General features: G+C 45.6%; 1 protein-coding gene and 1 long non-coding RNA gene across 5 annotated transcripts in view; one reads left to right on the plus strand and one right to left on the minus strand.

Moving 5' to 3' along the window:
- The window catches only part of VGLL4 (vestigial like family member 4), a 166,354-nt gene that overhangs the window by 70,877 nt on the left and 69,578 nt on the right, over nucleotides 1-25,899 (plus strand). The window contains exon 1 of one of the 3 annotated variants that reach the window (XM_006275500.4): nucleotides 23,296-23,824. The exons of the other annotated variants lie outside the window; for them this stretch is intronic. Within the exon in view, the coding sequence (XP_006275562.1) occupies nucleotides 23,743-23,824 (82 nt within the window). The 5' untranslated portion in view covers nucleotides 23,296-23,742. Of the gene's footprint in view, nucleotides 1-23,295; nucleotides 23,825-25,899 lie in introns of those variants that run through there. 3 annotated transcript variants of the gene reach the window in all.
- LOC109285249 (uncharacterized) lies at nucleotides 474-24,461 on the minus strand. Of its 2 annotated transcripts, none has more exons than XR_002092967.2 (3): nucleotides 24,300-24,461; nucleotides 1,482-1,589; nucleotides 474-1,115 (listed from the first exon to the last, which is right to left on the minus strand). It is a non-coding gene; the product is annotated as an uncharacterized LOC109285249 (long non-coding RNA). The 2 variants fall into 2 exon arrangements; XR_002092957.2 differs by having other exon boundaries at nucleotides 1,482-1,655.

Consider the following 25,899-nt stretch of genomic DNA (forward strand, 5'->3'; position numbering starts at 1 on the left):
ATTCACTACTTGCCTCCTGACTTCTGTATCCTCATTTGGCTGTAGAGCAGGTCCATCCTGTGCATTGAGTGAGATGGGTCTCATGATAGCGTAACTCAGGGGTTTTCAGCCTTTTTTACGAAGTGTACCTCCAGCAGCCGGATGTGGAGCTGGGGGGGTGGCAGGCAGCCAGACGCTGAGCGGGGAGGTGGGTTGTGGTGTGTGGCCAGATGTGCCGTGGGGGGTGGCACATGGCCAAATGTGGAGTGGTGGTGCAGCGTGGTCCGCGTGCCAACTTCCACCCCCCTGCATCCAACTGGCCATGCCGTGCCTGTGCAGCCTGTAGTGGCAGTGCTGCCCTTGCCCCACTCCTTCCCCAGCCCTGCCCCTAGCAGGCGGCGGTGCAGGGTTGTGGGTGGTGGCGCTCCATCCCCGCCCACCCATGCATATCCCTAGGGCCTTCCAAAGTACCCTTAGGGGCATGCATATCCCCTGTTGACAACCTCTGGTATAACTGAAAAACTATCATGGCACTGTGGGAGGAGGCAAAATACAGTTGCCCAGGCACCCTTGATGCTGGTATGTGCTTTACTTTGCAACAGTAACATTCTTTAATCAATTTTAGGTATGTGAAATCTGTACATATAAAATTAAGTGCACAGGCAGTCCTCGGACTTGCAACACAATTGGTTCCTGAAAACCGCGTCTTAAGTTGAAACGTTGTAACTCAGAACTGATTTTTCTCATAAGAAACAATGTTATAAACGGGGAATTGGTTCCTGAACCAAGGCCCGATACCCCATTTTCACCAAAAATACCCCAGAATTTTGTACTCAATCAATTATAGATGAGTAATATAGCTACATTAATGTATTTGTATTGTAAATAGCAATCATATTGATTTGGAAGGACTTCTTTGAGGTGACTGGACTTTTTGAAGGACTCTTGGTTGGACTTTTTGAAGGGTTCTTGGCTGGAGTCTTCTCAGGAGTCTTGGCTACAGTTTTTTCTGGAGTCTTGTCTGCTTTCTTAAAGAAAGTGTCCAAGGAAGTTTGGACAGATGCTCTCCAGGGAGATGAGTGATGCAGCAAACTTCTTTGCTAGTGTGGTGCTGTATCAGATCAAGTGTTGAAAGGCTGAAATGGTGTCAATTTATAAACACTGTAAGTGCGAAACGTCGTAACTCGAAACACTGTAAGTCGAGGACTGCCTGTATGTCTATATGTATGGTCACTTATAACTCGAGAATTTTTTGTCCTATCTACTCAAAACCTTCCAAGATCACTGAATACCACCCAAGGAAAATTATAGGCATGTTATTTTTCACTTGACCTGTTTTGGGGCTTCCATTGACTGGTTTTCCTCCAGTTCTCAGGTAACAAATTGGTACCACTCCATTCAGAATTCAGTTAAAATGTCATTATTATATGTTCACTTATAACTTGAGAATGGCTGGAGGATGCAGTGAATTCTGTTCAACTGTCATTATTATACATCCTTACCTAACATCTCCAAACAAAGCTGCTTCTGCCATTTGGGAGCCACAGTCCTCTGGGTGTTGGTTCAGGGCTTCTTTTCCTCTCTTTTTCCCCACTGTTTATCAATTTCCTCTGCATAAAGGATAATACAGAAAATGCCAAGGAAAAGTACTTCAACTCTTAGTGGCAGTTCAGCTGCTGAGAAAAGTTTGCAAAATATTAGTTTGCAAGAAAGTTATGAAGAGAAGACATTACGTCTTGCGAATAATCATAGAAGGAATGCTGCTTCAAGAGCAACCAAAAGTAAAGAAGAAACAGCAGACAGTCTTGCTGCTACTTGCAGAAATGCTGCCTCAAGAGCTAGAGAAGCTAATGTTGAAAAGGTGGAATGTCTCTCAGAAGATCGTCTAAGACATGCAGGCAGAAGAGCAACAAAGTAATGAAGAAACAGCGGCACAATGCAAATAAAATCGTCAATGTGTCATTGCTCAACAGACTGCAATTTGGGCAGATAAAAAGGATTCTGCTTTTGATTACAATCCTTCAATACCATACGAAATGGATAAATTGGTTGCAATCCAAAGTATGTGCATTGTATGCCATCACTGTTGGGCAAAGAAATGGAAAAGGGAATCCATTAGCATGTGTTGCTCTAATGGAAAAGTGAAGCTGCAAGCAATCAAAGAGCCTTCAGAACCACTTAAAACTCTGTTATTAGGCCATACTGAGGGTTTGAAGCGCTGCCTGCAAAGTGTACGAAAATATAATAATGCTTTTCAGATGACATCTTTCAGCGCATCCAAGCAGGTTTCAGAAGAAAACTTTATGCCAACATTTAAGATTCAAAGACAAGTGTACCATCTGCCAGGATCCCTTATTCCACCTCTGGATGAAGAATTAAAGTTTTTTACAAATATACTTTGTAAACAGTCTGTAAGTCCAGAGTAAATTACATTGTAAGTATAATTTGGACACCACACACGATAAAGTGTTATCCTTGCAGGATATGTTAAATTCAAAGAATTCATATGTAAGAGTTTTTTAAGATGGCTCTTGAAAGTATGCCAAGAAAAGATTTTTAAATTGTGATAAGTACTGACAAGAAACCTACACAGGAACATCAACAACTTTTAACGTGCTGACAGTTGATGAGGTTGCAATTGTAATCGTACGACAAGAATTTGAGAAGCGGGACATTGTACTGCATTACAGGGATGACCGATTACTTTGAATACCTGAAATGCATAGGCTTAGATTCATTAGTTTAAAAAAACATATAATAGAGGCCACCATTTGAACCAGATGAACAAAGGGAGAGATGGTTTTCATTCCCAGAATACCAATAATTCCCACCAATTATCCTTTCAAATTAAAATGGCTGCAATTTCCAGTAAAGTTATGCCTCGCTATGATGATAAACAGACCCCAAGGACAATTTTTAAAAGTCATTGGTATTGATTCAAGGGATCAGTGCTTTTCACATGGACAGTTATATGTGGCTTGCTCTAGAGTTGGTAGTTGAAGAGGGTTGTATAGTAGTTTCACAGTTTTTAGGATCAGAAGGGACCTGAACAGATCATCAAGTCCGACCCCCTTCCCCCCCCCCCCGCCCTGGGCAGGAATGAGTGCTGGGATCGTAATACCCCAGTCAGATATCTATCCAACCTCCTCTTGAAGACCCCCAAGGTAGGGGAGAGCACCACCTCCCTTGGGGGCCCATTCCAGAGCCTGGCATCCCTAACCGTATAGTATATCAAGCCTGATATCAAGCCTGAGCCTGCTCTCAATCAGTTTGTGGCTGTTATTCCTTATTATCCCAGGTGGTGCCCAGGGTAACAGAGCCTCACCTGTTTTCTGCTGATCCTCCCCAGTGAGTATATAGACAGCCACCAGATCCCCTCTCAGTCTTCTCTTGTAGAGACTGAATAGATTCAGGCCCTTCAGTCTATCTTTCTATATACTGGCGCCAACAGGAAACACCGTGAACATTGTTTACAAAGAAATTCTACAATAAAGATCATTAATTTATCACTGGAATTGGAATTGTTGCCCCATGTTACTTTGTGTAGCATCATTGTATCTGGAGAAATGTCGCTCCACGTTAAATTTTAAATGTTAAATATGTTGTACTAAGTTCTTTGAAAATAAACAACACTGCAATTACAAAAAACCCCCAACCTGGGTGAAAAATAGGTCCTTCCATGAATTATATATAAAGGAAACTTAATAATGACTATGTAAGAAACTTTATTGTAAACCACACATTGACTTGAAGCCAGGACTCCTAGTCCTTCAGCGTTTAGAATAGCATTGCCAAAAATATGAGTGAGTACATTGCCTCTTCTGGTATACATAAATGTGTCCTGTGCTGTCTCCTTGGCAGAGTGTCAGAGCTCCTCACAAATTTGAGTTCTGTCCCTGGATTGATTTACAGAGAACAGAAACTCAAGCCTACAGTGGGCAGCCCGCCTCTGCCCCACAAACAAATCTGGGGGGCACATGCCTCCCTTGGGGTTGCGCACAGCAGTGGGGAGCTGCCCTGCCCCCGCAGTCCTAGATGAACTTCCCACTGCTCTGTTCCTCTCCCTGCCTGCCCTGGAGTCCCATTTGCCCCTGTCCCACTCCCTCCCTCAGCATGGGGACCACCATCTGCTGGGGAGTGAGCTGTATCAAAAGTTATACATGTAAATTTGTTAATAGGTACTACTTAATAAGCAGGGATCTACTACTAAGGTGGTTTCTGCAATTGTGGGAAATGCCAGTTTTCACAGTAATTTTGTGTGGAATGGCCAGAAAAAAATAAAATGCTGGCTCTGCAAGGGGGGAAGTGGCCAGCACAAAGGAGAGCAGCCAAAAATGGTGACTGCCTCCTCCTCCCTCCATTGCTGATTGGCTGAGAGGGCTGCCTTTTGTGTGGCCCCACCCCTCTTTGCCAATCAGCGTGAGGGGCAAGGCTACATAAAAGACAGCCCTCTCTGCCAGTTGGTGGTTAGGGATGGGACTGCATGAAAGGAGCCCTGTCAGCTAATTAGCAATGCGGGGAGGAGGAGTTTGCCTCAAAAAGACCATGAAAATGGTGCCAGATTCTTCAGGTGACCTGCGGCTTTTCCTTTGTGTCACAACCCAAAGTTGTGGTTTTTTGTTTGTGTGTGTGCTTCGGCACCGCTAAATTATTTCCCGCCAATTTGTTGCTTTCTTTGCACGGTAGAGTTCTCTGCTGCTAGAAAACTCTGGTGCAGCGGGGGATTTCCTGTCGGATTACAGCTTCTTTGCAGTGTGCATCTCTTTCTTGCATCGTAGTGATACACGCTGTAAAGAAGTTCCCGCCATTTGTATTAGGATTCTCGCCACGTTATTGGCCGATTCCTAATTTAGGCACACGTGGCAGCTAGCGATTGGCTTGCTAGCCATACAAAAGGCTTGGGTAGTTTCCGCCCAAGTCGGAGGAGGGAGGACGAGAGAGAGATTCTGTGTGAAGATCTCCAAGCGCTGCGGACCCGATGCTCCTCCCCTAAGCAGGCAATAGAGGCGATAGAACCGAGCCTACGGAGCTTTCGCTTCTCGCCTCTCCCCGTCGCCGAGTGCAATCCTAGACGTATCCCTTTCCTGTAACTTCGGACCCGCGGAGCCTAAGTAACTCCGGAGAAACTTTTTGAACCCAACTTAACCGGACCCGCGGAGCCTAGCAAACTCTGTGGGAGCAATTGATTTGTCAGAGTCCTCCAACGAGGGTTCAAGCGGGAGCTGTGCCTGGAAACCTGTCCAGCCTACACCAATACCATCTTTGGGTGTAAGTAAACAATCTTTTCAATCAACCATTACGCCTCCGTAACTAATTCTAACTCGCGTGTGCTAAACCGCCCCGCGGTTCTCTCCAACCCCGCGTGCCCGGGCTGCTGGCCCCAGCCTGCGTGCACCGGAGACGGGTCCGGTACGACCCCAGTTCGCTCCCGGTCCTCACATGGCAGCCAGAATGGGATCGGAATCACCGCTGCACATGGCGACGAGGGCGGGATCGGGGCCCGGCCCGCACACTTTGGCTTCACATGCTTTCAGTAGATCCCTATTAATAAATGTTGATTCTTGGGTACTATACAGTAATATTCTTTTACATTTAGAAGCAGAATTGATCAAGTTTTGTAACCAGTAATTGAGTACACAGTGGTGTTTTAAGTTAGAGCTGTGGGGCCTTTGTATGTGCCACAAAATTGGCCTTCAGAGTGGCTTAAATGCCCTTTTGCACCGCTTTAATGGTAAATGGACCATTTACACTGTTGGCGGTGTAATGTGCTTTAATGGCACAGCTGTTTACACTCAGTGGCGTATTGCGCATTAAATGACCTTGGGACATAGCAAAATAAAACATCCAAGGTGTTTTAGTTTGCTACTTTACAGCTGTGGAGGGAAGCACCGAGCCCCATGCAGCTCAGGGGCTATGCAGGCAGCCTGTGCTAGCAGGTTCCGCTGAAGGGGAGGGGGGAAAAAAGCAGCAAGCCTCATCTTTTTTAAAAGACCCCTGCCTGCTTGAGCTGTGCGGGGTCCTGGTGTTTTCCTCTGTGGCTGTTGGGGGGGACTGGTGCTTCCCTCCATGGCTGCAGTGCCCCCTGGGACTGCCCAGGCCAGGTGCCTGCAGGTGGGTGCCATTTGTGGGGCACCACTCCACCGTGGAAGGAAGCTCCTCCCCAGCTCGGGGACTGCTCGGCCTGCTGGCAGCGTGCCCTCCCCCTGCTGTCAGAGAGGCAGGTAATGATCGGGCCCAACCCTTGTGTATGCGCCATGGGGGTTTACTTCACCCTAAATTGAAGCGGTGTTTTTAAAAACCCACTGCTTCAATTTAGAGAGAATTAAACCAAAGTAAACCCCTGTGGCATGTACAAGCAGCCCTAGAATCGAATTGCTTTAACTCCTTTATGAGCCTCAAACTTTTTTACCTAGTGGCAAAGGCCTTTGTTTCTAAAGAGCAACATCTGTGATTCCACGTCTACTTTTAGTGAAGTTAGGGCCCACCAATTTTGGTCTTCACAGAATTGTTATTCACAGATTTAACTGAAAATGAACTTTTCTGTTTCACGTGCTTTATTTTTTCAATATTTAGTTTGATTCCTCTCTAAAGTTGGGGATCCCAGACACCTAACATTGTGAGGTTTTGCATTATTTCTCTTTTAGTTTAATTCTGTCTGAACACAAACAGCTTTGAATTTTGCTGTCTGCTGAATTCAGCAGCTGAGATGCATGTCAATGATAGCAGTTCCAGTGCTTGTTTTACAGGTGCCTATACAATCCTCCCTAAAGTATAAGAAAGGGAAGGGTGTATCTGTAATCCACAGCTGTTGGCTCTGATTTCAATGTATTGATTTAGATTTAGGTAATCAGATGTCTTAACAAATAATGAGCAATTAAGTAATATGCTAGCAGTATAAAAATAATTACATTTCAAATATCCACCCCCCTTCCAAACTCCATTATCATAAAATCAAAAAGAAGTTCTGGTTGCAGCTGGATTTAAACAAAAATAAGTAATTATGTAGCATCCTTGTATTAGGCTTTTAATTCTCATTAATTATATATGATTGATTGTACTAAAGTGGGAATGGGTGCAGTGGTAGATAAAATGTTTTGAGCAGTAGTATTTAACATTACAACAGCTGGAATAGATTTTTATTAGAGAAATATTAAAAGAATTGATCACAATATTACGTATAAGATACTGTGTTAAAAGATTATTAAGGATGTACAACCCGTTCTTGTTGTCCCTATGCGTTATGGTACAGGCCTTGTCTAGACTTCATAGTTTTGCCAGCAATACCGTGTTTGAGTCTACACTTCCTGCTCCCTTTCATTATGCTGATAGAGCAGCACAAGTTCTCCAACAAAAAAGGGCTTCTTTTATACCCAGCAGGTTGCAGAAGATCCCTGTAGATCAAGGGTGTTAAACTCACCCCATGCCCCAGGCTGCATCTGGATTAGAGAGAGGGCTCCTCATGGGTTGGATCTGGCTCAGAGCACAGGATGACTGTTGTGGCAGTGGGGCAAGTGATCACTGGGCATGGTGGTGGCAGCAGGCCCAGCAGCTGCAGGCTGTGTGGGATTGAATCCTGCCACTGAAGGCCAGTGTCCACTGAGGCTTAGGGGTCCCAAATTCTGAAGCAAGCTATTCTCCCAACTTCCCTAGCCTGGCAGGCTGAATCCCACCGGTGGGTCATATGTGCAGTTGTTCATCCACTGGTGGTTGCTGCTAGGACTTCTGTCCTAGTGTAGGCAAAGCCACAGTCTGTACTTACATGATCACATAGTGTTTGCATTTAGTTGAATCCAAGATGATCTCCCCCCACCTTGCATTTAACATGGGGGAGGGTGAGGGGGGAAGCTCCTGGTTTTAAATTTGAGTACAAGGCAGTCCTGGGTGGGGGCAGAGCAGACGGGTGCTGTGGCTCTGAATTCAGCTGTGACCTGGGGTTGAAGTCGGTCACAGCTGCTGCCTGCCCTTCTCTGATTCTCCTCTCCTCACACCTCTACCCAGTTTTCCCCCAGGTGTTGCCTCTGTCCCCTTCCAGCCCCCTTCCTCCAGCCTTGCCTTGCTACAGCCCAGGGCACAGAGCACATTGTTGCTCTGGTCCCAGACCAACCCAGTAGTAGTAGTGGTGGGACCCAGCTGGATCCACCACCACAGCAACAGCTGCTGTGTGCCTGGGCTGGGGCCTGGGCTGGGGCCAGAGCAACCGTGTGCCCTGAGCTGTAGAATGGAGCAGGACCAGAATCTTGCCAGACCCAGAGAGTAAGTGATGTTGGGGAGGAAGCTGGAGGAGACAAGCAGCAGGTACGTGCCAGTGGATGCAAGCTTGGCGGGGTGGATAAGTAGTAGGGGGACAGGCATGGGGGGGGAGATGGCAGCAGGGGGGGCAAGTGGGGGCACAGGCAGCAAGGAGCAAGTTGTGTGAGGGAGAAGGGGCAGGGGTCAGACTACTTGACTCTATCCCTCCCCCCAACACACCTATCCCCCCTGCCCCCCCACCCTCCCATGCTTTCCCTGCTGCAGCGATGCTGGTATGTGGTGGAGGACACATGAATTTAACTGTCCAATAATTAGATTCTGCACTTGGAAAATTATAACAAATGTATACATTGTTCATGTATGTAATCTAATTATTGGGTTGGTTGTCTTAAATTCAGTCATCTTGGACTTGGGTAAACATGGGGGAGGAGGGTGTCCCCATAGGGCCTCCAGCTTACTTCCAGCCTTAGTTTTCTTTTCATAGTTGGTAGGGTTGGAAGGGACCTGAGCAGATGATCAAGTCCGACCCCCTGCCATGGGCAGGAAAGAATGCTGGGGTCAAACGACCCCGACAAGGTGTCTATCTAGCCTCCTTTTGAAGACCCCCAGGGTAGGAGCGAGCACCACTTCCCTTGGAAGTTGGTTCCAGATCCTAGCCGCCCTGACTGTGAAGTAGTGCCTCCTGGTATCTAGCCTGAATCTACTGTCCATCAACTTATGGCTGTTATTCCTTGTTACTCCCAGTAGTGCTCGGGGGGCAACAGGGACTCTTCCATTGCCTGCTGGTCTCTCTTAACTCTGAATAAATTAATCTCTAATGTGCCACACTGCCTTGTCCCTGCCTAACTACCACTTTCTCACAGCATTACATATGTAATTTCCTTGTGTCTGTTTAAAAAAACAAAACCAAATCTGGGTCCTAAATTGTTTGGGGGTTTTTTTGTTTTATTTTTTTTTTCTTCATTTGGAAAAATTGGTGACTGTATAATTCATCATCAGAATGTGGAATTTAGATCTACTGAGTTAACCATAACCATCTTAACTAAGTAACTGATGATAGTTGGAGGGTGTCATTCTTTCTGGTCCCACCACTAGAGGGAAATGAAATGTTGATTTTGCCAACCAAGAGAGGCTCTGTCTCAAGTTGTGAGCAATCTGCAAGTTCTTTACTTAGTTTCCAAACCTACAGTAAGTAGTTTGTGGTATGTGAATTTACTGCTTCTCTAGGAGGATAGATTATCTTATTAGCTGAGATGTAGCCTCAAAATGTGATCAGACTTCAGAGCTAATTGAGAAGTATTGTAGATGACCTATTTGCTTTGTCTCAAATTAATTAATAAACGTGTTAAAACATTTCACACGTATTGGGAGCAATTGTTCAGTGTTTTAGCTAAAAATATATTTATTAATTCCTTCAAAAGCATCTTATTTATTAATCACTTTTACCAACTGCCTCTTATACCTGCTTTAAAAAAAAATTCTCACAACAAAGCTTTAGATGCATTTTTTCATGCCTATAGCAGAAGGAGTAAAACAGAGAAACAAGCAAACCCACTGTAGAGCCCTAGGTAGAGGTGGGAAATGGAAACCATCATCTTAATAATCCTTGGTAAACCAGGTGGTGTCAAACATTTTAAGTGTTTAATTTATAAGCTTTTAAACAGTTAAAGGGGCATATTGTAAACTTTTTAATTAATTTAATAGAGTATGATTGATTCTATTTAGTGTTTAGTGACTCATTTTTATATAAGCATGAGTACCTTGCAAAAGGGCTGTCCATTATTAAAGAGCTTGTGCATATCTGTGTTCTGACAGTAATAGAATAAAAATAAAGAGGAAAATCTGTATTAAAGTACCATAAATACCTTGAATCTAAGTCAATCCTGAATTTAAGTTGACCCCCTAATAATTAGATTCTATATATGGAAAATTTATAAATGTGTTATGCTTTTCCAGGTATAGAATTTAACTCTTTGAGGGTTGTTTTAAATTTTTCTCTCTCCCATTGCTACAGCAGGGAATATAGTAGATGGCAAGGTGGGGGGGGGGGGGGTCAGGTAGCAGGAGGGGGGGGAATCACACAGTCCCCTTGCTTTTTGCTCCCCCCACCTGCCACTGGCACCCCCTCACCCACAGCTCCTCACAGCCTCTGTCTCCCTCCCCCACTCCCTATAATCTCTGCCCCTTCTCCCGGCTCTCTGCAGTCTCTGTCTCTTTCCCCCCCCCTCCACATCCCCCCCATGCATCTTGGGCACTGTTCCCTCCTGCTGCACAGCATGTGAAAGATCAGCCCTTGCTGAGCCAAGTAGCAGTGTTGGCACTGCTGATTGGTTAGGCAGGCAGTGCAGCAGTGTCAGCGTTGCTAATTGGCTGGGCAGTAGACAAAGTTTTCCTGTGCTCCATGCCTGGGAGGGAACCCAGCCTGAGTTAAGCTGCATTTTACAGTAGGGGGGCTTGGGCTCAGGTCCAGAGTAAGAGTTGGAATAGCCACCTGCCCCCTTCTTCTCCCCTCTCCCCATCCCCACTTGGTATGCAGATCTAAGACAAGGGGCTTTTTGCCGTATGCTGTTGGGGGGTGCACCTCATCTCAGATTTGAGTAAATGTAGTGGATTTTAAAAGAATGATTGTGTAGTTAAGGTTGCAGATGGGAATCTGCAATATCTGATTCAGTTCTTACCTTGGCCACAAACTACCTGTGTGCTCTTGAGTAAGGCACTTATCTTTCTTGGGGAAAAATTTCACATGCACACATGACAGTTTGGTGCCGAACTCTCATAGGCCTTTAACTATCTCTTCTGTTTAGGTGATAACCTTTCTGCAGTATGGGCTGTTTCCTACAGGGTATTCTTGTTGCAAACAGGTTAAATGACCTCTATCTTGGTTGGCAACCCTAGGTCCTGCCATGCTACCCTGTCTACTTAATGCATTTTGAAAATGTACTGCTAGTGAAGCCGAAAAGTTAACCCATGACTTGACAGGATCATTGAACTTTTTGAAGGCCTTTGTCAGGATTAACTGAATGGTATGCTGTATGAAATTATTCCAACACTTCCTTTCCCTCCTCAGTAAAATCTGCCTGCATACAAGCATGCAAATGTACTACACTGTTGTGTGGTTTTAAGAAAAGTTATATTGCAAAACAAGGAACATAGCTGTCTAAAAACAGCTGCTGGACTGAGCAGTCTGTTAATCCTAATGCGTGGGCACAGGATCTCTTTGCAGCTCTCATTATGCATGGGCACATTGCTGTCTGTGCATTCTCCCTGCAGGCTCCATTCTTGTATACCAGCAGGGGTTTGAAACCGACAAGATTCCTGCTGTTCTAATGCTTCAGTGGGTAGGAAATGTGTTAACTTCAATTCCCTGCAGGCTCACAAGAACAGAGTTAGCATGCAAATGTTACACATCTTCAGACGCAACCAGTTTCTCAGGTAGATTATAATATTGGAGTAGGCTTCTTTTGGAACTTCCACTAATGGGGTTGGAGTACTATTCTATTTCTTATCTTAGGAACTAGTATCATCACAGCCTTAACCATATATTTCAGAGAGAGGTAGTTAATTGTGTTAATCTGAAGTCGGGCAGAAGGCAGGGTGGATTTGCATTTTATAGATACACTTCTGATTTAGCTAGTCTATGACTGTATCTACACATTGCCATATGATGACGTTGCTATGGTGCCATGCTTTAGTAAATGCAGTCTTTTTTTTTCTTCAGGTATGTTACCACCTAGCAGCAGGGGTGGGCAAAATACAGCCCACAGGCTGCCTCCGGCCTGCCAAGCACATTCATCCGGCCTGAGGCGTCCCTCAATGAATTGCACCCTGCTCAGCCCTTCTGCCCATGAGGCTGGGAGTGAGGCACCCATGTGTACAACCCCCCAATATACCCTGTTGTGTTTCGCTCCCACCCTTTTGGGCGGAAAGGCTTTGCCCAGCCAGCATCTTCCAGGTGGGGCTTTTGCTGCAGCCAGATCCTGCTTATTCAGGGCAGCAGGTAGGGAAGAAGCAGGGCTGGTAGTGGGGAGGGTAGAGTTGCAGCTGGGCGGAAGCGGGAGCATAGTGCAGAGCCTACGTTCGGAGGAGCAGTGGGAGCACAGAACTCAGCTGGGCAGGGTGAGGGTGGGGGTGTAGGGATCCCCCTCACACTCCCCCCCCCCCCATGTCGTGCAGCCCCTGCTGCCTGGCAACAGCAGCAGGCAGGGAGGTCAGGGTGTTTGTGCCCAGCACCGAGGTGGCTCTGGCCAGTGCTGCGCGGGAGGAGCAAGTGGAGCCTGCACTATTGCTGGGACTCCATGCCGCGCGCCTGCAGCTCCAGCACTCATACCTGGGGAAGCCCTGCACCGGGGTCTGCTGCCTCCCCTGCTCCCTGCTATGCAGGTCCTGGCACTGTGCCAGGAGTGGAGTGATCCCCGCCCCCTGCTTCCTTGCAGAGTCCAGCTCGGGTTTCACCCGTTGTGAGTGTGGAGCTGCAGGCACGTAGCATGGGCAGGCTCCGGTCATTCCCCCCATTCAGCACTGGCCAAAGCTGAGCCTGCACTGGGTACTAGTGCCGTGACCTCCCTGCCTGCTGCTGCTGCCAGGCAACAGGGACTGCACATAATGGGGGTGTGTGGAACGTCCCTACACCCCCCCCCCCACCCTCCCTCACAACCCACACCCTGCCTCTACAACCCCCATCGGTATATACATACACCCCAACATACCCTATGCCCCTCTACACAGCCACACCCTCTCACAACCCACCCAGACACTCCCCCCCCCAACACAATATAAAAGTGACACTCTATTTTTTAGTTATTATGCAATCCCTTCTATATACAATACACAATCACAGGTCATGACAAATTTTTTTTGTAATAACATTTAAATTATAATAGGTGTTTGACTTCTAGTGTATGATTTGGTTTTTTTCTGGTTCTAAGATGGCAACCCCTCCCCCCCCCCCCCCCCCCCCGGAGTATTTGTGGGGGAAGGGGCAGCAAGGGAGGGACTTCCAGTGGCAAAGGTGAGGTGTTAAGGGGCAGGATTTCTGGTCCCAGTGTGGTGACCAGGGGGTAGGGCTACCTATACAGCCCCTGACAGCTTGCCCAATCTTGTTAAGTGGCCCTCCGCCCGAAATAATTGTCCGGCCCTGACCTAGTAGCTGCCAACTGTTATTTTTCAGGAATAGGTTTTAACTCTCAAAACAATAAAGCCCTTGTTTTACTTCAGATATTCTCTGGAGCTTATCACATGTCTAGCACACAGCTCATATATGGAACAGGTAACCTTTTATATTTAAACAGTTTATTAGTTTTACAGATTTACTGATGATCAAATTTACCTTGAATGTGGAGAAGGAATTGAAACGTGTTTCTTAATAAATACAATGCTTGACTCATTCTCAAGGAAATGGGCAGACAAGTAAAGGTAAAATCATTGGCTGATGGAGATACATAGCCAAAGGGCATAATAACTAGTTTAGTTTCTGAAATGGGAATCTCTAAAGATAAGTTTCTAAAACTGGGAGACATTAAGAAATAGCTTACACAGCTGTTGTCTGAGGTCTTTTTTAAAAGAGATCTGCTTTTGTCAGTTCGAAAGTTGAAAATTGGTTACTGTGAAATCGATTCTCCTGCGAGTTGGAATTTAGGATAATATTTTCAAAAGTGCGTAAGTGGCATAGGGCCTGTCTCCTTTTTAAAGCATCCAAGCATACCGTTAAACACTAATGAGCATTTTACCAAAAAAATCTTTGGCATCAGATATCCTGTGACCAGCTTTCCATCTGCTATGTATGGAGTCACTGATATAGAAACATTAAAAATGTAAAGATGTTTTTCAGCTCAGAATCTTTCAGGAGCGTGCTTCATGTTTATTTTGGGAAAAAAATTTATTGGTAATTTGTGAAGAGAGAAAGGAGCCATATTTCAAGTGCTGGAAAAAATTGAGATCTATAGATATTTAGAAAAATTTGGTGGTTTGTCTTGACATGGTAATATCCAACTGATTAATTTGATAATTGATAAATTTATAAAATAGATAAACTGTTTCAATGCAAAAAGTCAAAGATATATAGTAAAAGAAGTTCTGATGTGTTATTGTTGTGAGAATTGATAGAATATGAAGGCCCAGAGGCCTTGTAATGTTAAAATTCATAATCCACAAATGCTGAGTAAATCTATCCCTAAAATAAATAAAACATGTTCTTAAAGCATTACCTTATTCCAGTGATTCTCAGACATGGTGCTGCATCACCCTGGGTGCCTTGAGATCCTTTTAAAGGTACTTCTGAGGCAATATATTACCCCTTTTAGGTGCACAAACAAGATTCATAAGATAAACACAGAGCCTGTGTCCAGATGAGCGAGTATGTGCCTGCTGCAGTGCCTCAGAGTAGTTTGAGATGCTCCAGGAGGCACGCTGGGAACAAAAAAATGTTCCCCACAGCGCAGACTCTAAATTCAATACCAGGTAATCCTGGTATCAAAAAATAACCTGCTGTGAAAAAACAGCACAGAGCATGCTCCTGGAGGCAACCAGAGGCTGGGTCCTCCAGAGAGATGCTCTAGCACACGGCCAGAGGGTCTCTATGGCTGCTGTGTGTCCCTGCTGCTCCCTCATGCTGCCTCAACATGCTGGAGCAAATAGGAGCGGGGCAAGGCTGCAGCAACGACTTGGACCCAGGCTCTATCCCAGGGAAATAGGGGCATGGGGATGGGGGGGGACTATGTGTAGTGTGTGTCGGGGAATGGGGGTGTATGGGACTGCTCGGGAGGGGTAGGTTCCCCACCTGCCCCTCCCCCGCACAGCCCCCCTGCAGCAGGAGCAGTCATCAGGTCACTTGTGGCTGCTCCTGGCAGAGATCTCCCACCATGTGGTGCCACCTGAGACCAAAGGCTGCACATGGCACATGGTGCTGCCCCGGCCCACTGCCACGTGCTCTCAGGCAGGTCTGGGCTGCTCTTGTTGTCACGTGAGGCTCCTGGCACCACAGGCAGAAGCTATAAGCCCTCAGGTCAGGCGGGGTCCTGCCTCCATTTGCCCTGTGTGCTGTTGCGCCGAGTCAGCTCCATGCAGGCAGGACCAGGCCTGGTCCAGTAGCGCACAGCTTCTGAGTGTGATGCCAGGGGCCCCACTTGACAGCAAGAGTGGCTCGGTCCTGCATGAGAGTACATGCCAGTGGACTGGGCGAGAGCCGTGTGCAACCTCTGGTCTCAGGGCTGTGTCTGCAGCGAGCCACAAACACCCAGACAGCCACTGCTGCTGGGGGTGGGGCAGGGAACTTTGCTCGGTGGGTGGGGGACCCACCCCTCCCGAGCAGTTCCCCCTGCCTGCACACCCGCATAAATCCCCCCCACATACCCATCAGAAACTCCACCCCCACAAACCCTACACCCACCCCTCACACCCCTTCCCCCCCAAACACCACATCCTCCCCCCACATTCTCACACCCTGCATGCCCAGCTGCTAGATGGGACAGGACCTGCTGGCAGGAGCCATGGCTGCAGGGGCAACTGCCGCACTGCACCCCTGCCCCATGCTGACACCACTGCTGTGATACATGGCCCCAGCCTGGAGGGGCTCCTGGTCCCAGGAATCACATGTGGGGTGTGATGGGTAGGGGTAGAGATGGCAGCAGGGGTGTGAGAGAGAGAAATGGGGGTTGGGGATGGGGGAACACTCCAGGTAGGAGAGGCCTCAAGAGCTGGGCTTAGAGTCCCCCTGCCCCCTAGAGTAGCCTGTGCAGGGGGAGGCCAGCTTAGAAGGGAGAAGTCTTGCCCAACCCAGTCTCTGAGCCCCAGTCGAGGGCTTCCCAGGAACAGCATAGGGATCACTGGGGCCTGGTTACAGGTGCAGGGAGCAGAGCAGCAAGGGCTGGCACTTCTCAGAGCCACAGAACGGGCAGGAACAGCTGCAGCTGGACTCATGTCTTGGTGCTGGGATGGAGCTGCTGCTAGGAGGGAGCTAGGGGGGTAGGCAGGGACTGCATTTCAGAAGTGAGGGCCACTAGCAGAGCTGTGGGTTGGGAGTGAGGGGCAAGGGCAGGGGCAGGGCACCGGCATATCAGAGCTGCTCAGTGCCCCACATCCTGGTGAGCAAAGGGGGCAGGAACAGCTCTGATTTTTTTTTCTATGATAAACCAAAAGGAACCACTAAAGTGTATAGATATTTAGAATTTGTTTTATGATGACAATAGAGGCACTGGTAGGCTTCCAAAATGCTTAAAAAGTTAAATGTATCAATAAAACATTGCTCAACTGATTTCTCACTATATAGTACCATTTCATTTTAATCACAGAAGAATACAGATTTGGGGTATTTTAATGAGAGAATTTGGGGTTCTTTATCAGAAAAATTTCAATTTTTAAATGGGGAACATCAGGATCTCTGCTGGTGAGGTAAGTGGTGGGACTCAAGCAGAGGAGCCTGCCCATGGCCAGCATTGGGGACCCAGCTAGAGGGCAGAAGAGGTGGGTGACCTCCTGGCCACTTGGGGCCAGGAGGACACGCTTTGACAGTTCAGAGCAGGCCACCGCAATGAGCACATTTGGGTAGTAGCTGCCTAGATGGCAGAGCAAGGACACCAAAAGACATGACAGCACTGCCACCTGAAAGCCAACTGTGTGGCCATGGCTTACTGGCAGCTGGCTAGTGCCCTTCCTTTTGCCTTCCTCATCTAAAAATCATAGAGTCCATTGTGAGACTTTCATCCCTAGACATTGAATTTTCAGGGGTAAACTGAAAACTATGGCTAGATGCTGAACTATTTCTTGTAAAGGACTAACCAGAACCAAATTTCATATACTGTGTTGTAGAATTTAGCTACTGCTTATGAAAATGTATGTGCAGTTTTTCACGGATATCTCCAGAGGGTGCTGTTGCCCCAAAAGTTTTAAATGCATAAAAATATAAATATGAAATATTTTATCAATGAAACTGGGTTTTTGGTTGTAGCCGTGTTGGTCTAAGGACATAGGCAGGCAAGGTTCTTTGAGTAGATGTGATCTTTTATTAGACCAACTGTGTAGTTGGAAAAAAGTTCTTGGCAAGCTTTCGGGCAGAGTCACCCTTGATCAGGCATAGGGAGTCTCTGCTGGTTTGAGACTCCAAGGAATGAGCTCTATGAATGAAAAATATTTGTAGTGTTATAGTAAGTAGCATAGGTAACATGCTGTGCACAAAATGTAGTACTTAATAGTGCTTGCAAGTGTTTTAATTTATGAGAAGTAACATGTATAAATAACAAAACTCATGGCATATGCCATTAATAATTTGCTTTTCAATATACTTGGCTTATGATCTGGTGACATAAGTTTGCCACTGATTTTATTTCAACCTGGAGTTTTCCAATTAATCATTTATAAAACGGATTGGAATTTGTTCCTTGAAACAGTTCACAGAGAACTGAAATACGGGAATATTTATTGCAATTACCCACAGTACTTGAGCATATTTGGATTTTAGAAATCTTCTCTAGTTCTTTATATAGATTGCATGAGGGTGGGTTTTATTTACAGACTCCTTGTATTGTGTATACACCAAGAACTTTTCCTCTCTGGTCCTTTGCTAGGAATTCATTTATTTTTAAATTTATATTCATGTAATGTAACACTTGTAGTACCAAGTTGTTTTGTAGCATATAACATGATTAGATATTAGTTATATTGTTTAATGAAATACTTAAAATCATGGACTTGCTATGGTGATGAACATAGCACAGACTTGCAGAGAAAGGAATTGAACACTAGCTTACCTCCCATGACCACGAGGATTCCTAACAGAAAATGAGATATTTTTAAATTGGGAAACTCTAATGCTTATCTTTCCTCCATAAAACTATGTAATAACAGAAGTTCAGGGATGCTCCAGCTATTGAAGTTGCACACAGGATACATTTTTCTCCTATTTCTCAAAACTTTAGAATTTCTGGCCTAGTAAATGTGTTTCAGGCCAGATGGACTTGCAGCTACTTTTGTCAGTGTTTAACTGTGATATTCTCCCCCCCTCCCCCCCCTCTAATATTTATCTAGTAGCCATTTTACTTTTACTCTATGGACATACTGTATTTTCTTGCATGCATGTGCCCCTGTCTAAAATACACACTTTATTTTCGAAAGGCACAATGAAAAAGAAACATCTTTTCTTGAAAATACAGGTAAGTAGCAGTACGTAACTGAGTAGCAGCTTCTGTGACAAAAGCCTCTGGTAGGAAGGTGTCGGAGCCAGCAGCTATGGAGTATCACCTGTTATAGTGCAATGTCACTTTCAGTTTCTCCCACAAAGACAGAAACTTCCATTACCATATTTCATTACTTACTTGATTGTCCCAGTGTCCAGCAGCTGAATTTTGGGGAAAACTACATGTGGTTTGTAAGTAAGTATGGTACTCTGAGGCCTAGTAAAGTGAAAGTTAATTGTAGCCTGTGAGATCGAAAACCCAAAAGCAGAGTCATTTTGCATCAGAGTGAATTGAACGTAGGTGCTGTAGTACTTGAATGATTTCTCAAGCCCATCCCACTTCAAATTTACAAATATAATTTTATTCATAAAAGTTTCTTCCATCTGGAAAGCTGCTTATTGCTCGGTCTGGGGGTAGGTGAGCACAGCTTTAACTGCTAAAAATTTGATGAGCCTCATGACATTTAATTAACAATCTAGGTTTTTAATGGATCATTATAATTGAGTGTGTGCACATGCACGCTCTCACACTCACGCGCGCATGAGCGCTCGCGCACACACACACAAACACACACACACTCTCTTTATTAAAAGGATTGTAGATCTCAGAGAGTGTGGTTATGAGCAGTTTTAAATTATTAGGTACCTAACTTAAGTACCCAGCTACTTTCTTGTGCAGCAAAGTAGGAGCTTTTACACTTCATCTTCTCAATAAAACAGTTTTTTGTTTTATTTTTGCATTAATCTCTGAAACAGTGCTCGTGTCCCTTTAATTGAAAGGAAATACAGGCAGGCATTTTTCAGCAGAGTTTTTCTTATTTCAATTAAAATACTTAGAGGAAGTAATTTTTTTCATCTTTAAATTTTATTCTAAACTAGTAACCTAGGTTTAGTAGAAATAACAGTAATAGAAGTGCCTTGGCATTTTAAAAATGTTTTTGATGAAATGTCATTTTAGGGAGCACTGCTATAAGAGCAGTGTCTCCCCTTTTGACATTCAGGAGAGGTATTAAGGCTAGGTACAGACATTGTACATAAACCACTTTAAGTGGTCAGAAACTGGATTAAACCTGTAACAGAACAGATGTTCAGTGCACATAAACCAGTTTGAAAATGTCTGAAAAATGGTTTGAGATAAACCTGGTTGAATGTAGTATCAGACTTAACTATTTGGCTCAAAACGGTTTATGCAATGTCTGTCCAAGACCCCTTGCTGGTTTAAGTTACATCAGAGTCCACCAGCATCCTGGCAGGCTCTCTGGGCTGGGCAGGGCTCTCTGCTCCATAGCAGAGCTGGCCCCTCCCCTCTGCTCCCTGGCTGGAGTTCAGCACAGACTTGCAGGCACAGCAGGGTGTGCTGGCTTCCCTGTGCCCCCCTCCTCCCCACTCTCGCCACTCGCTGCTTAAGCAGAGATCCCTTTCTCCTCTCTACCACAGCAGGGACCATAGCCAGCATGTGGTAGGCTAGTTAATGCCAAGGTAGGGTGTGTGTGTGTGTGTGTGTGTGTGCGCGCGCGCGTGCGCAATTTCACTGGGATAGGCAAACAGTGACCACTTAGGACTTTTGAAGCTAATCAACAGGCCAGCCAGTAAACTGTTTAAGAAATGTGAAGTAATGTGGAGAGAGGCTTTTGTTTTGCTAATTGGGTGACAAAGACTGTTATCAGTGCCCCTCTTCCCCCCCCCTCCCCCGCCAGGTCTGCCCACACTCCTCCCTTATTGCTGCAGCGGGGGGGGGGGACCATGGTCCCTGAGGCAGAGAGGGGCAGGGAGCAAAATTCGTTTTCCGTCTACGCCACTGGCAGCCGGGTGGCGCCTTGCCCCAAATTGGCCTCTGGCTTTCCCCTCTGCCGGAGGAATAACCCCATCCCTGTCCCCCCAGGGCCCCTGCCTAGCTGTGCCCCCTTCCTGCCACTGCAATGGGAGGGGTCAGGGCCCTTACTGAGGGCAAAAGTCCCTGTCCCACAGTGGGGGAGAGTGAGCCGCTTCCCGGCAAGGGGCTGCACTGTGGGCTTGGGTTGCGTGCGGCAGCGCCAGGGTGTGGAGTGGGCCAGAACCTTGCAAGCCCCCACAGTGCCGCCACACTCCACAGCCGTGCTGCTGACCCCACAGTGCATCGTCGCTGGGAAGCTGTGATGGGCTTCTGCCTGTCAGGCATGCACTGTTCCAGCTGCTGGGTGGGGGTGGTCCTGGCCCAGCCCCCACCGCTTGTTTTATGCCAGGGAAAACCATTGAGGGGGTTTATTCAGCCCCCATTATTCCCCGCTGAGCTTCAGCTGCAGGCCAGCCAGGCAGATGCTGCTGCCAGCATCTGAATAAGCTTCTTCCTACTGGGAGGGGTCTTGCTGCATGCACAGAGAGAGGCTGCTCAACCACAGCTGGGTCAGCTCAGCGTGGCCACCACCACTCTGTGCTTTCTGTTGAGCCTGGCTGCCGCTGGCCTGGAGGACAGAGCGGTGGCAGCTGGGCCGGGCACACCACGTTGTGGTGGAGTGGCCTCTTTCTGTTCTTGCAGTAAGCCCCCTCCCCGCAGGAAGGGAATTATTCAGCTGCTAGCTGCTTAGTCTGCCCAGCCGGGCTGCAGCTGAAACTCAGGGTGGGGGAGAATAACGGGGGCTGAATAAGCCCCATCAGTGGCTTGCCCTGGCACAGAATGGGCAGCAAGGGCTGGGCTTACCCCCGCCTGGCAGCTGGAGCCTGTCATGGCTTCCCGGCGGGGCTGCGCTGTGGGGCCAGCAGAGCGGCTGTGGAGTGTGGTGGTGCTGCAGGGGCTTGCAGGGCTCTGGCCCCAGACCCCAATACTGCTGTGTGCAGCCCGAAGTCACAGCGCAGCCCCTCGCTGGGAAGGGGATCACTTTCCCACACAATGGGACAAGGGCTGCTGCCCCCAGTAAGGGCCCTGGTTCCCTTCTGCTGCAGCGGCAGGGAGGGGGCATTGCCAGGCAGGGCCCCGGGGGGCGGTGGGTGGGCAGGGATGGGGTTATTCCTCCAGTGGAAGGTACACCTGGGGGCCTATTCCGGACAGGGAGCCACGTGGCTGCCAGTGGGGTAGAGAGGAAACAAACTTTGCTCCCTGCCTCACTCTGCCTCAGGGGCCATGGTGCCTCCCTGCTGTAGCAGCGAATAGGAGTGTGGGCAGACCTGGCTTGGGTCCTTGCCAGTGGCACAGAGTGGGAATTAAACCCTGCTCTGGCCAGTTCAGTCTGGGTTGGCCACTCCCTCCCCAGCACAGCTTCTCTGCAGCCGAGGGCTGGCTCTAGTGCCCCCTGTGCCTGGCCTGAGCAACTGCGGGCATGTTTGTCCAGTTACAAACCGGTTCAGCCTAGACAGATTAGACTAACCTGTAAAGGTTGAATCAGCTCAGGCTCTGGCTTTTTGAATGTCTGTCCCTAGCCTGAAAGGCTCCATATCATCAAAAGATGCATGCACTGTACACACTGCCCCTTGCCTCAGAGTGCTAGCCTGGGTCTGGGGGCTGGCAACACTCTTGCCCCTTGAGCAGCCAATGGAGAAAAGCCTGGGACCATGCAGGCAGACATCCCTAATGATAGAGTCCTGCCAGGGCCTGCCCATGTCCCCTCAGCTCATCTCCCTGCAGAAGGGAAGGGAGACCTGCTTTAGTGTGCTGCCCCCCCCCCCCCCCCCCCCCCCCCCCCCCCCCCCCCAGCATCTAGCCTGAGACACTGCAGGCACGTGCCTGAATTTCCTCAGTCCAGAGAGAATGTCTGTGCAGTTTCAAAACAGTTCAGCCTAGTCAGGTTAAACTAACCTGCAAAGTTTGAATCAATTCAGGCTCAGGTTTTTTGAATGTCTGTCCCTAGCCTAAAAGACAGGAATGGAATGTAGGCATCCAATTTCTATTGACAGATGGGTGCCTAGCTCTTTTTGTACCTTTTGAAAATCTCCCCTGAGGTAACCAAGGCAGAAAAGTGATTTGTACAAGGCCACAGACCAGATATTAGAACCCCAGAACTCCATTATGTCTTTGTTCAGACCACACTTTCCTACTGTTGCTTTAGGTGTTAATCTACCACAGGGGATATATAAAGATACCTATTAGGATGACATACCACATAGAAATATCGATACAGATGTTGTTCTTTCTGCGATGATTGGTATACATCTGTATAAACAATTAGAAATCTTTAAGATCAAGGTTTTGAACTGCTGGAAAACAAACCACATCCTGAGATGAGAACAACTATTGTTTTAAAAAAACAAAAATAACAACAACAAAAGTGTCCTTCACCCTGTCATTTAAAATGGTGTTAGAGCAGGCATTTAAAAAAAAAAACTGTAAAATGTTTAACTACAGATCTTTCTTAAGGATTTAAAAAACAACATTAAACTCCAACATAAACTTCACGTGTGTTTATAGATACATATTCCACTATTCAAACAGGTGATTTTTTAAAAATTATAATTCTCATTTTTTCCATATCCTGGCTACTAAGAATCCAGTTTGTTAATATTTCAAATAGTATTACTTTTCAGTGAATTGGCAACATTATTGTGCTATGTTGAAACCTTATCAAATAGTTGCAAATATTTTAATAGTCAAGTAAAAATAAATGTGAGGGGGTGGGAAAAATTATTTAAAGTAAAAAGTTTAAACTCAGTGCTGTCACTTGGAAATCCTTTCTGAACAAGTTAATCCTGTTTCCTTGCAGATTAGCTTGCTCAGTTTCCTCAACTTAGTACTCGGAGGTCTCTGTGTTTTTCTGGACTTTTCCTGTCTCCCTCCCTCTCTGTTTGCAGTGGCAGCACTGCTTCCTGTCAAGAGCAGCTCTGACATGGTTCTTTCTTTACAGACTCTCCACCTCCTCCTTCCTTTTCTTTCACTCAATACATTTAGAGACTGATCTTGTGCAGAAAATATCCTTGACATTTGAAGAGCTCAAGGGATTCAGTGAGCATGCTCAGTTCTCTGTGCCGGATAGAAAGAGGAAGCTAGTTTACATACGAGTCATACCAAGCATAGCCTGCATGTCAGTGCAGTTAACTTGCAGCGGGCTGTGAGCAGAACTAGCGTGGCTTTGTTTTAGGAAATTTCCTTCCTTTCTTTTTCTTTTCTTTTAATTAGACAAAGATTTACAAAAAGGTTTTTAAGAGTCTCCTTTGTAGAAGGACATACAGTACACTTTAAATTTAGCCTAAAAAACCTGGAAGGGTCCTCTTTTTATCCTTCTAAACTGCCTTTTAATATACCTTTTTGATTAATTAAAGGCTGGGCCTTGAGCTTGTGAAGTTTAGAAAGAGCCAAGAGCTACTTAACAGCATCTGTCTGGCTGCTTCTCCCTTTTTCTGGGCGAAAGCAAGCAAGCTGGTCTTTTTTGCTAGCCTGATAAATGCTATTTATGAAGATGGACCTGTTGAACTACCAGTACTTGGACAAGATGAACAACAATATTGGCATTCTGTGCTATGAAGGTAATTGTTTCATTTCACAAACTGCCTTTTGTGGACTGTATTTTACTTTAAGTTGGATTTTTCTCCCCTTTGGTTTATGTTTGTTAACACATGCTTTAGTACTGGCTAAGTGTCAAGTAAAATTTGAATTCTTATTTTCAAAGGAATATTTTCTATTCTTTTGAGCATGACATATAGTTTGGGTTTTTAAAAGCAAAGATGGCACTGATTGAAATACTTTAAATCAAGAACCTTGCTTGTGCACCCAGATACCATTCTGATAGTGTTAATATAGTTGTAAAGGAAATAATTATCATTTTTATAACATGGGTAAAAGCATTAATGTATTATACCTTTATGTGTATAATATAGTCTAGCAAGCGTATACTAAATAAATGCAATAAGCTTTTATTTGTGCTTTATCTTTATTCTACATGCTACATCTACATCTATGCTTTATCTACATTCATAACATATTTTGATACAGGATACTTACAAGTTTTTGTCGTAATTCAGTAATTGGTTTTAAACAGTGAAGAATTTTGCTCCTTTGGTTTTGAGGGTTGTAGGTATCCATATTACTGGGCACGGAGTGGCCTTTTGTTTGACTTCTCATTTTCTATATAGCTCTGAGAGTCCTGACAGTGAAAGATGTTTCTCCCCCATACTCCCACAGACACATACACGCACCTCCTCCCCCAAGAACTATCCCACACTGCAGCCCTTGTGGACGCAATTACACAACAGTCTGGAAAACTTCACTTTTTTGTCTTTGTGTTCTGAGTTTGCTTATTTTGTCCAGCTAACATAGTTTAGTGTCAACTGCTGATACTGTGGGTAATAGTAGCCTTGTTTCAAAGTTACTTTAGGTAATGGGGGAGGGGGTGCAGCTGCGTAGTTTTAGTTGAGCTTTATCTACGTGCAGTTTACAGAACTGGTAATGGCTTGGCTTTGAATGGAAAGAAAGGCACTACTGAGCTAATTCAGCTTGGCAGTAGGACTGTTTTTGCTGTAGCCACATTCAAACATAGCAGAAATCTTTATTCTGATTCAGCAAGAATTTTTTCCAAGTTCATCTGGAAAGTAAACTTGCTGTAAATGACTGTAAAGCAATAAAAATATATATAGATGTGATCAGGAGATATCTGCTCATACCACCTAAGAAAAAACTAGGCCTTAAATCTGGGAGCAGAACCTCACTCTCATAAAATGTCTGCCCTTCATCCTGCTTCAGTCAGAATGGCCATATTTCCTAGCTTGAGAGAATAAAAATGCTCATATGTAGAACTATGAAAGCCTCTACTTTACTTTTCATTTACATAACAATCTTGTAAAAGAATGTACTTGGATAAATCTGCTGTACAAAGAGTGGGTTTAACCAGTTAGTATTGAAAAATACAATGTAGATTGTGTGTGGCCATCTATACTTTCATACTCTTTCCCATTTTGTAGCTTCTTTTTTGAAACTTCTTTGTTGCAAGAAGAAACCAGATAAAAGAATTTTGAGTTTTTTTGGTAAGTTGGTCATCGCCCTGAATTAAAAATGGTGCTTTATTATGACATGACTGCTAGTTTGTAATGAAAATGAATTCTAAATAGAATTTCTGCTTATCGAGGGTACTTCTGGTTTTTTGCGTTTCTCTGACTAAGGGAAAGGGTTTGTTTGTTTTTTCCTTAGGCTTTCATTAATTTCATTCCATTACGTTTATTAGTCAGTACTTTGAAGCTGCTTACCAAACTCTGCTTTCTTATCATTCCTTTTTAAACCTGTTTTTTTGGACAGATCTTACTTTTGGTAGTTGGAAAGCAAAAGACCATCTTAAGGAACACACTCTAATATGTTTTGTTTAGTTTAGATGTCTCTTGCTGTTTTCCTTATTATGGAAGTTAACATTATTTTTTAACACTAAAATAAACATATGGGAAATGAAAAAAGAAAAGCAAAACCTGATTGCTGTTTTATAGTGAGGTGTTTATATCCTAGGGGTTTAAAAAGTATAAACACTGGCCCATATCTCCACTAAACCCTGAAAGGTTATTTTAGAGATGCTTACAGATCTTCCTTGCCACTGCCATGGAATTTTACAGTGGGATTG

This window comes from Alligator mississippiensis, chromosome 12 (assembly GCF_030867095.1).
Source record: "Alligator mississippiensis isolate rAllMis1 chromosome 12, rAllMis1, whole genome shotgun sequence".
Classification (NCBI taxonomy): Eukaryota; Metazoa; Chordata; order Crocodylia; family Alligatoridae; genus Alligator; species Alligator mississippiensis.